The following is a 17109-nucleotide window of genomic DNA, read 5'->3' as shown; positions in this document are numbered from 1 at the left end:
CCAGAACACTTAATTTTCAGAGAAAATACGCTCGCGTACTTGAACGCATCTCTAATTCAATCATGACATCACCATGACGAGACAGGAAACTGGAGTACCAGTCCACAGTCAGCTGAGAGCGAAGACAAGTCAGCGCACAGAGATCGAAGGTAGGCTATTTTCATAAAGATGTGTTGATGTCGTTTTACTTTGACAGAAATTATTTCTTAGTAAATCGTTAGTTAGACCATTTAACTGATGAGGGCGTCAAAATAAATGCCGCTTAAACGTTCACCCTTACACAACGGAGCGGCTCACTACCTAGCGCAAGTGGCTAGCGACCTAGCCAACCAACTCAAAGCTATGATTTGCAAGCCAAATTGGATTTTTAGTATTGCATGAATTCATGAATACCTTGAAATTCATTAACTGTTGTATTTTGCGATTACCCCTGTCATTTCTTTGGTTGACAGATTTCCGTTACGTGTCTTTCAGTTTTGGTTTTCATGTGTTGCATAAGAAATAGAGAAGGTGTACTACATTCTGTTTTTGCTGACCTCTTCAAACATAGCGGATGTTGTTCCATTGTTTTAACTGTCAGCGCTTTTCCTCTAATTTGGAGAAGTTAGTAGCAGCCCCCCCTCTATCAGAGCCGAACTCGTACAAGAGGTTGTTGTAAAGTTTACTTCACCTTATTCCACTATCCTGGGGCTGGTCAGGAGTTTGTTGTTCGCTCAGCTAAGCTCCGCTGAGACGCAGAACAAGCAACATCGGCTGTTACCCATTATTGAATTTTGGGATCGCTTTGACACTCTTGTTGAGAGTTAAATTCATTTACCATTTTTTAGGGGACCTGGATTTCCATAACATAATCTGTTTTTGATACTTTATTCAGTCTAGTCTTGCCAGACAATGGCAGCATACCCTAAATCACACAATCCATTTGCCGATGACAATGAGGAGGAAGAAGAAACTTCACGCTCTGGTCCAAAGAGGGGGTTTAATTTTGATGATGAGCCCGAGGAGAGTAACTTGAGTCCGGCTGAGCGGAGACAGAGACAGCTTCAGCAGGAGGTCATGCGTACGGCTCAGTCCGCCGTGGACAGCAGTTACCGATCGCTGGGTCTCATCTACGAGTCTGAGAAAGTTGGAGCTGAGACAGCAGAGGTGAGAATACTGGGCTCAGACAGAAGAACTTCTCTATACGTCTCTCTCTCTCTGTTTTAGTCACTCTTTCTCTCTCGCTCGCTCTCTCTCTCTCCCTCCCTCTCTCCCTCCTTGTAGGAGTTGATTCGTCAGGGTGAGGCCCTGAAGAGGACTGAGCGGATGGTGGACAACATGGAGCAGGACATGAGGACCAGTCAGAGACACATTAACAGCATCAAGAGCGTATGGGGCGGACTGGTCAACTACTTCAAAGGAAAACCAGACCCCAAACCTCCACAGCGTGACCAGCCCACAGGTTACCAGGCCAACAGCAGGTAAAAAAAAAAAAAGAGAGAAACAAACAGTGTTTTGTTAAACAGCCCATAAGACCTACTCACTTACAATCCAGTAAGACCTCTGCAGGCCTAGACAGCTTACACAACCCAGCCACCTGTGTTTAACATTTAACATTCTCCCACTCTTAGACACTTTAATCCTGTTTTTTTTTTTTTGAAATGTGGCATTGTTTAGGAAACAGGGCCTAGTGGTGTGTGACAGGTATTGAGGAAGATAAGAACCACCAAAGTCAGTGAATGTAACATGCTGATAAGAAAACTATGCAAGAAGGAAGAAAAAAAAAAGACCTGCCCTTTTGGGTTGTTTAGAAAGGGGTTAAACGTACAAGTAATCTCTTGGATAGACTGAAATGTATTTAAACAAATTCTGTGTATTTATTCTGTGCTTGATAATTTCAGATTACAGGACGCACTATCTGACAGCAAAGTGCATGAAGACAAATATCAAGAGAGTCACCCGAACCTGAGGAAACTGGATACATCTGGTAAATATACGCAGTGTATTTAACTTCAAGAGGGGAATTTCTTACTTTTGAAAAAATATATATATATTACCCATGGTGATGTGTCTGTCCAATAGGATTTGGAGCTTCAGCATCGTTGGATAATGACTCGTCCAATCAAAACGGCTACCCCAAGAACAAACACCTAAGGTCTGCCCACCAACAACTGGATAATAATCTGGGTGAGGAGACATTCAGACTGTAGATGAGCAAGCTATTGGGTGACGAAGTAGAACAGTGCTTTTGACTGGAAAAACAATAAGCTACATGGGTAAAGAATTGTGTCGTATGTATTAAGCATAGGCTGTGTGTGTGTGTGTGTGTGTATGTGTGATCAATGCATAGACTATAGTTTCACTCACTCATTGATCGGGTGTTTCTCTTCAGATGAAATGTCTTTGGGTTTGAGCCGGCTGAAGAACCTGGGCTTAGGACTCCAGGCAGAGATCGACGACCAGGATGTCTCTCTGGATTCTCTGCTCAATAAAGTAGACAGCATGGATGGCAAGATCAGCTCCACCAACCGCCAGCTCAAAAACCTTAAATAGCCTCAGACTCTCTCACACTCTCCCCGGGTGGGTTTGGACAGGATTTACGCTCAATAACATGACATCACTACTTCCAACACACACAGTGACTGTCTCTTGATGGGAAACGTTTGAGTGTGTTTATGTGCGCAAGAGAGAGTGACAGAAAGTGAATCTGAAAGTGGGTCAGTGAGTGTGTGTGTGTGTGTGTATGTGTGTGTGTGTGTAAGCGTGTTCCTTCATAAAAAGGTGAAGTGGTCAGTACTCAGTTTGACTGAGTGCTGTAGTCAGGGTTCACGTGCTAAACCCGTAGTAGAGGCAGCCCTGCTTCCCGAGTGTGACTAATCCTCATTTCTCCATTTGTATAATTCTGTTACCGGAATTTGTAAATTCTCTCTCTCTCTCCCTCTCCCCACTTCCTGTCACACATATTGTCTTTCTCTTTGTCGCTGTCACATTCATCTCCAGATGAATTTAGGGACAAAACTGGTCTTGTCTTATTGCCTGTTTATGCCTTACCATACTGTGAACATCTCATCATATCTCTTATTCTGACACTCACATATGCCCTGCTGCAAAGAGCAATGATAACTCTGTCTGACAGAGCACCTGAGCACTGTCTAGCATGCAAACACGAAACATTGGGTGGGTCAAATTAAATAAATAAACTGCACTTTTCAATCCGTGCTGCAACTAATATATGTGCAAAAAAAAAAAAAAACCTTGAATTTACTGTGGCTGTCAATCTTAAACAGCCTTGGCAGTTTGGATTTTCAGGGTTTCGTATACTTTGTAGTCTCTGCTAACCATATGCTGAATTCTTCACATCTGGTGGTTTTGCTGTCTTGCAAGGGGTGTGTCCACCTGTTTTGGAAAGATGGTTTACATGCTGAGGCACTGATTGGTAACAGTCATACCAAATGCTGAACGTGATGGATGGATTCCAAACTAAAATAAAACTGACAGGTCCTGTGTTTTTCCAGGCACCGGTGAAAGGCTTCGAGGAAAACTACCTGTTAGTCCCTTCACAGCAGCAGAGTGTACCCGGCCACTAAGGTTGGAGAGAATTCGACAGTTCGGCGTGTGGCCACATTTGACTGTTTCCTTTATGACTGCCACACACTCCTAACGTGGCCTAACAGACGGACCCCGTTTCACCTAAAAATCCCACCCCCACCCCACCCCCCCCCCCCCCAAAAAAATCCATTTTCGCTGGTTCTTTATGAAGATGTAGAAGGACTTTGACACGACACGTCTGAGTGTTCCAGTCTGTTGCTAAAATATGGTCCTGTTAAATTCACAAGCCTTTGGTAAATACTAGTCTGACAAAGGAACATGTTTGCTAAATCCTGTCAGAATCATGGAGGTTATGCGCTGGGATGGTGTCTTCTCACTCTGCCTTAATGTGAATTCATTCATCTCCTGTCATGTCCTCAAGGCTTTGTGCTATGCTCATTTTATCACTTGGATGTTGTTTAGAGAAACTCATGACGTGATGTTAGTATTGTGAATGAAATCTCCTCTCAGCTTTGCTTTTTTTTTTTTTTTTTTTAACCCAAGTGACTGATTTTGACAGGAAGGTGGTGTGATTCAGATTCACTCACTGTCTTCTCTTTTGTTATCATTTCTCAGATCAGATCGTTCAATTGCTTAGTGGAATCGTAAAGCACCTGTTTCACCAAGTATACTCTCCAATTTATTCAAATTGTGAACACTGAATGTGACTGGAGTTGTAGCATATGAAGAGAGTAAACTCTGAAAGGCATTTTACTTTAATGATTTGTGTTTTTATTTTTAATGGCTCGTATAATTTTATGGTCCAAAGAATGACAACGAACTATAAACTATCAAGCCCTCTGGAGGAAAAAGATGATCCATCACTGTGAACTATGTGGCAATAACTAGAACCTCTGTTCAGAGACGTTGTATTTGGGTACATGTGCCGATAGATGGCGACATTGTCAAATTTAAAGCTGACGTGTGCTGTGTGACGAAGAAGTTTCCTCAGGTCAGATGTTGTATTTTTAAAGTTGCCTGAAGTGGTCGTAAATTTAGTCTTAACTGCTTTTTTTAATCCCACAGAGAAAAGCAGAGGACAAGCCAGACTTTACAGTCACTAATAGTTCCATTTAAGGGCAAGGCTACAGAATAGTAGCCTTAAAGTTAGCCACTTAATAACAGGATAACAGGTAAGCTGAAATAAACTATCCCCACCTCAACAGGTATCGTGACAGTTTGGTTGTTTAGAGCCAGGCCTTTTCCTTCTGTGTTTCCTTCATTTCTAAAGGTGTTTTTGGTCGCTATTCATTATCATTCTTTCGGGCCAGTACAGCTGCGTGCGGACACGAAAGCGTTCATTAACGGCGCGTGATGAATGTGGCGCGGGAACAGCTGGTTTGCAAGGTGAAAACGGCCCTCAAGATAAAGAAATGTTCAGGCATTTTGCAGCATGTTTCTGTAACGGGTAAATGCGAGGTGACGTCCGGATTATTAATATCCTGGGTCCACTGAAATTTAGCCAATGTTTTTTTTTTTTTCTCTACCACGTAAAAAATGTGGTATCCTAATGTGAAAACATGATGTCACATAATAGTTTTAAGTTCTGTATACTTGTTCTGAGGGCCTGTACCCAGTTAATCTGAATTTAATACCATTAAAATAACACGACCACGTCATAGAAATACTAGTTTTAATTTAAAACATCAGACTTGCGGGGAGAAAGTCTTGCTTCACAAATACAAACAGTTTCACAGACCTACATCTGAGATGCTGTCTGCATCAGCATTTTGTCCACATGGGGGGCATGTTGGTTATGCGAGGAACTCAAAGTTCGGGTCAGTCCCGTGCCCCCTCAGAACCCCTTCTGAAAACCGTCAGCTGCCCTAACCCAGCTGCTTCAGTGTGCACTGCGCTAACTCGTCAGTTCTCTGCTCTGTTAGGAGCAATGCCATCATCATTTTACAGACAGGGCTGAGCACAAAATATTTCCACCAAGGACTCCAGGGAGAAGTAAATGTGTAGTTCTGCCTCTCCTTTCTTTCTCAACAAGGATGAACTTTTTTTTTTTTGCTTTTGGGTGGGGTTCAGCTATCGTTGGTTTGTGCGAATGGTGCCCGGCATGGTGTGACTGAGCCAACAGAATGCCCTCCTTTTCAGTGCCTGTAATCCCAGAATCCACTGCTGTCAGGGCCCATCAGGCAGTCCACCAAAGACAAGATTCCTCTTTATCTCTCTCATATAACGGACTGAGTCCCTGTTGACTCGTGGTCCCTGCTCTGGCAGTCAGTGGTCTGAGGCAGTGGAGAGGTCCTGTCAGGGTACTACTGTAAAGTGGATGAGTGAGTGATTACAAATGGGGGCCCCCCCATAACTCCGCCCTATACCAGCTTAACTCAGAGGCATGGAGAACTCACAGAGATCTACCCACATTCTCTGACTGGGACAGGATAAAGCATTATGCTGACCACACACTGTTGGAGAGAGACAGAATGCCTGTGTGTGTGTGTGTGTGTGTGTGTGTTATGGCAGGGGAGGGTGGAAAAGGTTAATGGAGGTGTGTGTAGGGAATGTAGGGAGTTGTGTTTAAGGTATGGTTAGTGGATGTTGAGGTATTTGCATGTCATCAATAAAGTTCACTTAATACATGTATATAGAGGCATTACATGGCTGAACTGTAACTGTAGAAGGTATTGCATTAACAGATTTTAGTTGCTTAAGTGTTTAGGTTACACCCACATTGTCTTCTTCTCATATTTTTTAATGTCTTATGCAACGTGCGGTTTTAACAATTTTATAATAGAGAGAGAGAGACAGAGAGAGAGGTGGTGATGAGAGAAAATGGAATGTATAAAAAAAAAAGTAAGAATTGTATAACAGTAATGCTTTGTCACAGTGGTATTGACTCAGAATTTCTTTATCAGTTCTTACATGTATCTATCTTCACAGGGAGTTGTTTTGTTTGGGGGGGGGGGGGGGGGTGTCTGGGTTTTTTGGGGGTTTTTTCAGTGCTTGCAAACCTCATTGAACTTGACTGATTCAGTCAAATGTGCCAAAGCTTAAACAAAAAAGAAATGTTCTGATTAAGACAAACAAAGAGTGGAATGGGAATAGTGGCATGGAGTCACATGATACATATATAGACTCTCAGTATTAGTGTGGTGTTAGAGCAAGGTTTAGTTCATGTTCTGCTACTCAGCGTCCAAAAGCTGCCTCTTTTTTTTTTTCTTTAATCGTTTTATCATTTTTACTCATTGGCTACTGAGTTAAGTTAGAATCATTTGCCCGTGAATCTTAAAAGACTTAATGTCTTGAATTTCGACAGCATTCTACCAGTAAGTGTGAGTCTGGGAGCACAGTTTAGAATGTTAAGAATGCCACAAAATACATGTTGAGAGATGCGTGTGTGTGTGTGTGTGTGTGTGTTTGTAGGTACACACAAGGTTGTATCTCTTTGAACTCTAATAAGTGTTTAAGGCACGGTAAATATCTGGTACAGTTGGCAAACACAGTCTCCTGCGTGTAGGACAGAAAACTGCCTGAGTGGGTTTTTTTTTTTTTTTTTTTTTTACACACAGATGACTGGAGAGAAGTAAACACCATTAGCAGAATAGCCGTGACTCATGCCGGCAGAGATCCAGCAAGGAGAGGAAGAGACGGCGAAGATAGTTTACAGTATGTCATGACAGATTAGCGGTTTAAGTGACAAAAGAAATGCTTTGAAAGCAATTTAACTTGAAGCTCAGAGAAAAGTCAAGTTCATAGCAAGAGGCTTTACGTGACATAAATGTTGGAATCGAAAAGGGGGGAGAAGAACGATCGAAAATAAAATCTTGGGCGTGTTTAATTGATGATGCAAGAGAGAGGACTACAAACATATGGAAACATATGGAAACACATTACAAAGGATGACAAAATCAAACAATACAAGCCAAAAAAAAGAGAGAGAGAGAAAAGTGGTTACAATCATGTAATAATAACAATGGTAATTATGATATAAAGCACAGAGTTCCATAAAGTGTATTGTTGTGTGCCAACACTGATAATAAATAAATTTAAAAAAAGGGTTTGGACAGGTCAGTTACAGGACGTGGACAAATCTAGTGTGTGTGTGTGTATGTGTGTGTGTGTGTGTGTGTGTTGTGATACACAAAATGACTGCTGCCTGGCTTACACTGGAATGGGGATGTACAGTTGTGTTTGTCACTTGGTCATTGGTAAGAGTGAATGCAGAGAGGAAATAGCGACAGATTTTATGATAAACTCACTAACCTTTTTTTTTTTTTTTTTAATCATAATAATACTGTTGATGCATTAGATCTATAGTCATACTGTGTCTTTATATGGCATTTAAATGTCTATAATCCATACAGAAAACATTAACATCTATATTCAAGAACGTCTTTGGTGTGTTTGTGGGTGGATGATCAAAAATGTCACCAAAAATAAGATCAATGTTTAAAATGTAAAGCTAGGGCCCATCCTCACGTGACGTAGAACACAGCCCTGGATTCCACATTCACTTTCACATGGAACAGACACACATACAAACACGGGTAAATACCACACACATATACAATCACGCTGACCAACTTGCATTCATACTACACTACTACAGGTATACACACATACATACATACATGCAATATTCCGTAACTGAAAGTAAACTCTTACAAATGTATACAAAGAGACATTTCCAGCATACAACCTTTAGGAAATGTATAAAGTGTTACGATTTTATAATTAAAATAATAGGTGTTTGAATGCATTGGTGGAGGTAGATTGCAGATTTACAGAGGTAAATGGGGGCTAATGGTTTCTGTTGTGGTCAGAGAGAATGAGAGCAGCGAGGGCTGTGTTCTCTAAAAATTTAAATTTGTTTACACGTTTGTGGTCGGCGTGCTCATGTAAGAGTATAAGAGCTGAAATGATAGAGTTCAAAGAGACGGAAAATAAAAAAAATGTGATACCCCCACCGCAGCTTCCATAATGGAACATTCCGGGGCGGATGACAGGGGTCCAGTGAATTTAGCTGAACACTTGGGAGCTATTATGTCCCTAAGAGTAACTTTTCAGGGGAAGTTGGTTCAGACAAACAACAAAGAGTACCGAGGACAGTGGCAGTTTTCATTGGACGACTCCCTCACCCAGGAGCCATAGCAACCGGGTGCTGATGCGGCTGTCCAGAAGGTTCTAGAAGGGTAAGTAAAGGGCATGGGATCAGAGATTGAGAGTTTATATCAACTCACTTCAAAAAGTATACAATAATGACAGCATGTTTAGCAGAAATGTGTATATTTTACGAGATATATGTACAGTATATTTGTACAAGAAGGAGATGTCACATGTATGTTTGTACGATGAATGGGAGTAAAAGAAGAGGTGAGTGACTTATATTCAACATGTTGGAGTATTGTGTGTGTGTGTGTGTGTGTGTGTGTGTGTGTATGTACGTGCATACGCTCACTTGATACTCTGAAGGCCATCTCCAAGACAGCGGTTATCCGTTGTCATGGCGTCGCTCTGACACTCCACACACACAGATCGTTCATGGACCAGCTGGGCACTCCACAGCCTCATCTTACACACCGGACTCACCTGCTTCAGCCTCATGTACACACAGTAACTGCCCCAGTACAAAGAGAAAGACAATCGTTATGACAGACATTGCCTGGCCGGAAGAAATAAAAAAAGTCACACGCTCTAATATTTCATCGGACCACCTATAGCTTTGATTACGGTGCGCGTTCGCCGTGGCGTTGTTTTGACAACCTTATACAATGTCACGACATTTATTTCCAACCGGGAGTTGCGTTAATTTTTGGCCAAGATCTTGTTGACGATGGGAGAATCGAACCGCCCTGTAAAGTCTTCTCTAAAGTCACCTCCCAAAGACTTTGGGGTTGAGGTCAGAACTCTGTGGTGGCCAAATCATGTGTGAAAACGATTCCTCATGCTCCCTGAACCACTCTCTCACTATTTGAGCCTGATTTATTCTGGAATATGCCTAAAGCAGCAGCATCAGGGAAGAAAAAAAATCCATTGATGGGACAACCTGGTCATTCAGTACATTCAGGTACTCAGCTGACTTCATTTTATTGCCGTAGAACATTGCTGAGCCTAGACATGACCAACGGAAGCAACCCTAGAACATAACACTGCCTCCAGAGGCTCCGAATCCAAACGACGACTTTTTTTTTTTTGGCCAGGCAGTGTATTAAAAAAAAACAAATAAATAAGTCACAGTTTGTCTTATTTGTGACAGTATTTCTAGAAACTGTCTGGGAGACTGACTGGACTTATTTCATGGTTAAATGTACCCATCTCGCACAGACTAATCAAACCTTTAGTGGTACACTTTGTTGTACTAATATCCACTCTAGTGTACACACAGACAGGAACACGCTGTGTGGTTCAGCCTCATAGGTTTAAAAATAAAACTGAAAGCAAGAGTAATCACGACTGCCAAATCAGATTAAACGTGGAAAACACAAGACACTTATCAAGGCCTGCGTGGCAGTAAGACTAATCCCCCACACCCTCTTCCCAAGCTCCTCCTTCTCTCCTCCGAAACTACAAAGTGAGCCTGATGCTTTCAGCTGCTTCCAAAACAGCTATCTCTGCTCGATAAAGGATCTCTCTATAATCACAAACACCAGAAAAACCACCAGAAGGACCAGATACTGGATGTGTATGTGTGTGTGTGTGTGTGTGTGTGTGTGTTCTCACTACAAGTCTCTAGCATACAATGTGTTCCAGTGGTTTGAGAACAACTTGGAAAGGAGGGCGTGGGGAGATCTTTGATTTTAAATTTAATTAACTAATGTGTTATTCTGTCGCAAACTTTAACTCTCCCCCTACAATATTTATATACACTCCTTCTCTCTCACACACACGCACCAACCTGGAACTTATTCAGAAACTTTACACTTGTGATTAAGATGTGTGTGTGTGTGTGTGTGTGTGTGTGTGTGTGTGTGTGTTTATGTGTGTACATTTTGGGAATGCCCCTAGAGGGCTGTTTAATCTCATTAAGTAAAATCTGCTTACACATTAGATTCATTCATTCTTTTCATTCTGAACACACACACACACACACGCACACAAACAGATATCACATCACATTGTAAAAGGCTAAAAGCGCAACTACAATGAGACCTACGCCATCTAAGACAAAGATATCCCATTAGTGAGGCAAATCTGAAGGGATTCACTGACATAACAGTGATAAGAGTCTCTGATGTTTTTACTAGTGGGTTAAACTTTAGAGTGGATCACAGACTACAGTCATAAATAAAGTCTAGCTCAGAATTGTGGCTAATTCTTTGTTTTCTCGAATCAAATCCTTATGCCTTAGCACAGTTAATCTGTCCTTCCCTACACCACACATGTACATTAAACACAACTTAATCATACTGAAATGAAACAGCAACACATAAACACTAGTTTTATCCTTGGCAGATTTATAACTTTCAAAATATTCATATCCCGAATGTTTTGCTCTCATCACCTAATGCAGCCCCCCTCCTCCACACACACACACACACACACACGCACACACACACACACACACACGCACACACACACGCAAAACAGATGTGTGAATAATTGGATAAGACTTGTATGGGTCATGTAAATCCGTAGAAGCATGCTTAGACTTCACACTTGCTGTCAAAACACAGATATCAAGTTCTCACTTTTATCTGTTCTGAAGAGTGACCTACAGGAAATGAACATGCACTCCCTCCCAACAGTCTGGTTGTCATGGAGACCACGAAGGCCCTGGAGATGCACTCTGCAACAGCGTTTTATTCCAGGACGTCATGACGATAAGGACTAATCTAGAGTTGGGTCATTCTGTTTCATTTCAGAGTGTCTCTCAAGTCAAAACAGTCCAAACACCATCCACGGGCGCGAGACCGGACGTCACCACGAGAATTTCTGATCCTCACAACATCTGCGGCCAAAACGCTGGCCTTCTCGGAACATTAACCGCAGTGATTCTACGGGGAGCCCCAGATTACAGAACATTTTAAATGACCTCTCTAGCATTTGACAGCAAATTCAAAGAGTTTGCTCATTTTCACGGATCGCCCGATACGTTTGCATTTGTGATTCGTTTACAAAGAAAAAAACATCAAAGATGAAGCTTGAGGATTCTGAAAAGTGAATAGGAGTTTAGTTGTATTAAATTGAGTAAAGTCTATGGACTATGGTCTTACCTTTTCTTCTCCTCCCTCATGAGCATGTGTGGCCTTCTCCACGGGTCCTTAAAGTTACGCTTGAACGAATCTGGAAGGATTTTAGCCACCTCTGAAGAAGGGAGAAACAAACAGAAAGAGACAGTCAAGAACAATCAAACGAGTGCATTCAGAACAGAAGAACGTGTCCTTAATTACACGTGAGAAATATGCGCGCTCGATATGTGAAACACGTAAGAAGTTCTCCTCAAACAGAAAAAAATCAGACTTAATTAAATAAACTAGATGTCTATATCTGGTTTTCCAAAGCCCTTAAAACTGAAATCTTACAGTCATGGCCCCATACACGCAGCTGTGTGGAGAGAGACGTAGCCAAGAACAAGTGACTCAAAACACACACACACACACACCCACTCACACACAAAGCCTCGCTCAGTGAGACAGGAAAATCAGCTAGGCGTCTACAATTCCCTCTGAAGGCAGAGAGAGATTAATATGATAGCACTGATGTGGGAATTGGTCTTTTAAAGCGGTTGGCTCCGGTTTTTATGAGTGAAACACAAACACACATTTCTCTCTCTTTTTTTTAATCTCTTTCCATTATACTCCAGGGAACGCAATATATTCACTGCCCTACACCACACGCATGCCTGCACGTACGTGGAGGAAGTGTGTGTGTGTGTGCGCGTGTGCGTGTGTGTGTGTTACCTTTAGCGGCGCTGCAGAGGTCAGTGTGTGCCAGGCAGCCTCGGCGCTGTTTGAGGTCCGGACAGGGTGTGCCCCCGTTACGGGGCGGTCTGGCTACCAGGCGGCTTCGTTCTGTGGTACCCACTCCACACACAGACGAACATGATGACCATGGACCCCACTCTCCCACTACACAGTCTATTGCTGCCAGGGGAGACAGGAAGAGAGAGAGAGAGAGACAGAGAGTGAGAGAGAGACAGAAAAAGAGAGAGAGAGAGAGAGAGAGAGAGAGAGAGAGAGACAGAGAGAGAGAGTAATTGATCTAGCTTGTGCTTGTTGGCGTATTTAAAAACATTATTCACTTAGTTGCCTTGTGGGTAATGAAAAACTCTCTGTGTCCTAAGAGTTTATTCAAACTGATAAACCTCATCCAGGGTCTGTGTAGATGGTATACTGACTACATTACACACACTCACATGTATACACACAAACATGAAAGGCACCTCATTCCACTCTGTCTGCAGCTGTGTAATGATGTCACCTCAATGCTACACATCCTTACCATCACACACACACACACAAACACACCATCACATAGTATATATACCAGACAGAGCACATGCACACACACACAGACACCATCACATAGTATATATACCAGACAGAACACATGCGCGCACGCACAGACACACCATCATATAGTATATATACCAGACAGAACACATGCGCGCACATACACACACACACACACACACCATCACATAGTATATATACCAGACAGAACACATGCGCACGCACAGACACACACACACACACACACACCATCACATAGTATATGTACCAGACAGAACACATGCACACACACACACACACACACAACGTCATGCTGTATATATACCAGACAGAACACACACACACTCACACACGCACACACACAAAGCTGAGGTAGAAGAGCATCAGAGCTCAGTGTGGATTATAATAACACAGCTGGCTTCTCATCTGCTGATCTGAGACACAGAGGATGTGTGTGTGTGGTAAAGTGTTGCAAAAAGCTTTTGTTGCATGTGTGTGTGTGTGTGTGGGGGGGGGGGGGGGGGTCTCAGGAGAAGAAAGAAAGGGTCAGGAGAACGAAAAGAATGGAAAAGTACAAGAGTAAGAAAAGATCACTTGATCAGTCAGTATCAGATTGAACATGGATTTCAGTGCTTTAGATGGATGGCAAAAACTTCTAAGTGATGATTTTAGACTGTTCCCTCAGCCCATCAATCACACACACACACATACACACACACGCACGCGCACAGATTCTTCCCACGTTGGGGTCTTTACTGTGCAAGGCTGGTTTCTGGTTGTTCCTTAGAGCAGGTGATTTTGATCTGAACAATCTGGCACACAGACACACATATTCACACATATTCACACATTTATGCACAGATACACACATATACATGTGTCCAGCACGTGTCTGTATCACTCATGCAAACATTCATACCACAAAAACACACACACACACACACATATATAAACACACAAAGATATCAACAAACCAAGTACAGGAACACCGAGTAATGACTGAGTAATTGGCAAGACGTAGTCTGCATATATTCTGGTTTCAAATATTTTCGTTTTGGGGCATGAAACTGGGCTTGGTTAAATTTGGGATTAACTTTCATAATATGAACTGGTGTGCTTGTCTTCAGTTGTTCTGTTTACCCAGTGGTTTCTGTAATAAATTCTTTACTGCAGGCATTGTGCCGCTTTGGACAGAAAACACTTTTTATTGTTTATTTGTGTGTGTATTTTCCATAAAGAAAATATGATTAAACATTTATTGCAGCTGGAATCGATATCACACTCGTTACAAAATTTTATGAGTGCTTGGATGCTACTGTTAAAGAACACAATAATGTGAAAACCACAAACTCTCTCTCTCTCACACACATATAGAGTCAATGCATAAATATTTCTGTTGAATGAGTTAATATGAAATTGACCAAATAAACTACAGCAATTCCCATTCCTTGCCTCTCTGTCTGTCTGTCTGTCTGTCTCTCTGTTTGTCTGTCTGTCTCTCTCTCTGCAGTCACTATGTAGTCGCTTCATTCCCATGTTTCTTTTCATCCACACCATAGTGACATCTCAACAGAATGCATGAGCACACACACACTCACACACACACACACACACACACAGACACACACACACACACACACACACACACACACCCAAACACAAAGCCGCTGCTGAATTCTCCACATTCCACCATATTAGTTCTGCAGATCTGCCCCTTACCCCTTTTCCCATATACCTCTCAACACACACACACACTCAGGGGATCTCTCTCTCGCTCTATCTCTCTCTCTCTCTCTCCCTCTCTCTCTCTCTCTCTCTCTCTCTCTCTCTCTTTCTGTCTCTCACACTCAGTTGAAGTTGTTGATCTTTAACCCCTACAGTAAAGACAGGCATAGGGGTCAAAGGGCATTTCGTTCTAATGGTTTCAGACATCCACTCACCACCCATATATTAAACACACACACACACGCACACACACACACACACATACACACACACACTCACACACACTTTCACATTAGGAATATATGACAGGGAAAAGTTAAGAGTTGAGATGATGGGCACCGTTGTGTGTGAGAATGACCTGGGCTCAGTTATCTCCATGGTAACCAATTCATCAGTGTCCCACACACAAACACAAATGGGAGGTTAAGACTGTCACAGCAGGACCACAGCAGGGACACATACTTCCCTCCTAATACAGTCACACTCCCTGATCTGGACAAGAGGAACAGAGCTCTCTATATATATATTCCACAACATATGACTGATTATTACAAATACTCACAATTTATTTACAATTTCTTAAAAAAAAGAAATAAACAAACAGTGCAGAAACACTGTGGGTAAAAAAAAATATACAGACATTATAACGTAATAACTTACGTAACGATTATGTAAATAGACAGTAGATTTGGTCATCTAAGTTACAGAAAGGAGAGGAGAGGAGAGGAGAGGAGAGGAGAGGAGAGGAGAGGAGAGGAGAGGAGAGGAGAGGAGAGGAGAGGAGAGGGCAGTTGCTAGGGCTTTTATGAGAGGAAGTGTGTCTATGAGAGTTGGGATAAATATGTACAAGCACGTGTAAACATGCACACACGCACGCACACACACACATGCACACAGATGCTATAACAGCTGGAGTAACTCTACCTAGGACTTAATTAATGCTTGACCTGTCGAGGAGAGAGAGAGAGAGAAAGAGGGAGAGAGAGAGTTGGGGGGGGGGGGGAGCAGCAAGTGACTTTTCTCAGAAAATGTCTCATGCTCCCAGTAAAAGTGAAAAGGAACAGACCCAAAAAGGAGAGGTGAGAGGAAAAACAGAACGTCTGCTCATCAGCACAACAGCTGTAGAAACACCACCACAGAGTGATTTATACCAGGGTCAGCCGGGCTTAACCCCGTGGTAACAAATTCAATTTTGACAAACGCATTGTTTCTCTTCATTTTCATTTAACCGGAAAATAAAAAGTGCCCCATTGAAATCAGGTGCCTAATAAAAACTAAACTAATCAAGAACCAAACTAAAACCCTAAGACATCGACTATCCTGGCTTAGCCCAGCCGTAGAGGTCAAAGAGTGCTTGAACTTTAAGATGTTGTCCATGAAGCATCATCTGTCTGTTAGACTAGACTATCTAAGATTTAAATTTAAATCTAAGATTTAAATCTTAGTGCTTTAAAGTTCAGACAGTATCCAGACTACACAGAGCCTGTTCATTAGGATGAGTTATACTGACAGAAAAAATGGCTTCATGTTCCTGTACCTTCAGGAAGTTGTCACTCGGCAGGAAAAACCCTATTCTCTTGAATTATTTCACACAACAGTGGCAGGGAACAGAAACGACTCTAACGATGATCCTAAACCTAACTCAGTGATGCATAGGTCACGTAAACGCGCCCAGTCCAAAACCCTCAAAAACGACAACCTCCCCTGTGGTGCCAGAGAATGAATTCCTATTATAATTATTAAAATACGCATCTCAATAAACGAAACGCCAAACCAACGACATCTGATAGTGGAAAGAGCCGTTGAGTGCTAAGATTCATAGATCTCAGACAAGTTTTCGCAAAATGTATTTTACGTTCTTATGAGAACACGGACAAGAGATACGAATAAGCAGATGGAAGTTAAATAATGCCTTAATATATCAATGGAGAGCGACGTGATATTTTTGAAACAGTAGCTTGTATTTCCAACTAAGGTTCCACAACATTTATTCTCAGGTCTGAAGTGATTGTCTGGCAAACTGGGACGCTTTCAAAGAACAATAGTTAATAACGTCATTTTTCCCGTTAATTTAAAACCTACAAAATTCTCAGGAGGGGAAACATTTTTTTTTTCTTAAACTTATGTTAAAAAAAACTTGGCTGGCAGAACATAGGAGGTTTTTTTTCTGGGTTTTTTTTTTCTGTTATTTTCACTACATGTGTCCTTCTCCCCGTTTGGCGATGCCAACACTGATGCGGGGAATTGGTGAGTTACAGCGTTTGGACACAAACTACATCCTTCCACCTCAGTGAACACACTTTTCCACAGAGACTGGTGACTGTTCACAGGACACGGCCGGATAGCATGCAGGAGAGGACTGGTAGGGTGCGGCAAGTTTAAATCGCTTAACTACTTATTTGACGGAGTCCTAAAA

At 42.1% G+C, this 17109-nt stretch overlaps 2 protein-coding genes across 3 annotated transcripts in view; one reads left to right on the top strand and one right to left on the bottom strand.

Annotated features, from left to right (window-relative positions):
* Positions 1-109: 109 nt before the first annotated feature.
* On the top strand, positions 110-4057 carry snap29 (synaptosome associated protein 29). Of its 2 annotated transcripts, XM_030774776.1 has the most exons (7): positions 110-149; positions 875-1146; positions 1264-1460; positions 1881-1966; positions 2062-2166; positions 2372-2559; positions 3495-4057. In XM_030774776.1, the coding sequence occupies exons 2-6, from the start codon at positions 892-894 to the stop codon at positions 2530-2532; spliced, it is 804 nt and encodes a 267-aa protein (XP_030630636.1). In that variant the 5' UTR covers positions 110-149; positions 875-891; the 3' UTR covers positions 2533-2559; positions 3495-4057. The 2 variants fall into 2 exon arrangements, with proteins under 2 accessions (XP_030630636.1, XP_030630628.1); XM_030774768.1 differs by lacking the exon at positions 3495-4057 and having other exon boundaries at positions 2372-2670.
* A 4537-nt stretch (positions 4058-8594) lies between these two features.
* The window catches only part of LOC115804930 (somatomedin-B and thrombospondin type-1 domain-containing protein), a 13117-nt gene continuing 4602 nt past the window's right edge, over positions 8595-17109 (bottom strand). The window contains exons 2-5 of the mRNA XM_030765422.1: positions 12417-12599; positions 11730-11820; positions 8975-9133; positions 8595-8700 (exon numbers count right to left, since the gene is read on the bottom strand). Coding sequence (XP_030621282.1) covers positions 8595-8700; positions 8975-9133; positions 11730-11820; positions 12417-12599 — 539 coding nt within the window. The remainder of the gene's footprint in view (positions 8701-8974; positions 9134-11729; positions 11821-12416; positions 12600-17109) is intronic.

This window comes from Chanos chanos, chromosome 1 (genome assembly GCF_902362185.1).
Source record: "Chanos chanos chromosome 1, fChaCha1.1, whole genome shotgun sequence".
Lineage (NCBI taxonomy): Eukaryota > Metazoa > Chordata > Actinopteri > Gonorynchiformes > Chanidae > Chanos > Chanos chanos.
Note: the sequence above shows the minus strand (reverse complement) of the source record. Positions and strands in the feature narration are given on the sequence as shown.

What these genes read in the sequence shown, in the direction of transcription:
- snap29 (XM_030774776.1), top strand. Translation starts at nt 892, where the DNA reads ATGGCAGCATACCCTAAATCACACAATCCATTTGCCGATGACAATGAG. An exon ending in GAGGAAACTGGATACATCTG is followed by an intron (nt 1,967 to 2,061) that starts GTAAATATACGC and finishes TCTGTCCAATAG; the next exon opens with GATTTGGAGCTTCAGCATCG. An exon ending in ACAACTGGATAATAATCTGG is followed by an intron (nt 2,167 to 2,371) that starts GTGAGGAGACAT and finishes GTTTCTCTTCAG; the next exon opens with ATGAAATGTCTTTGGGTTTG.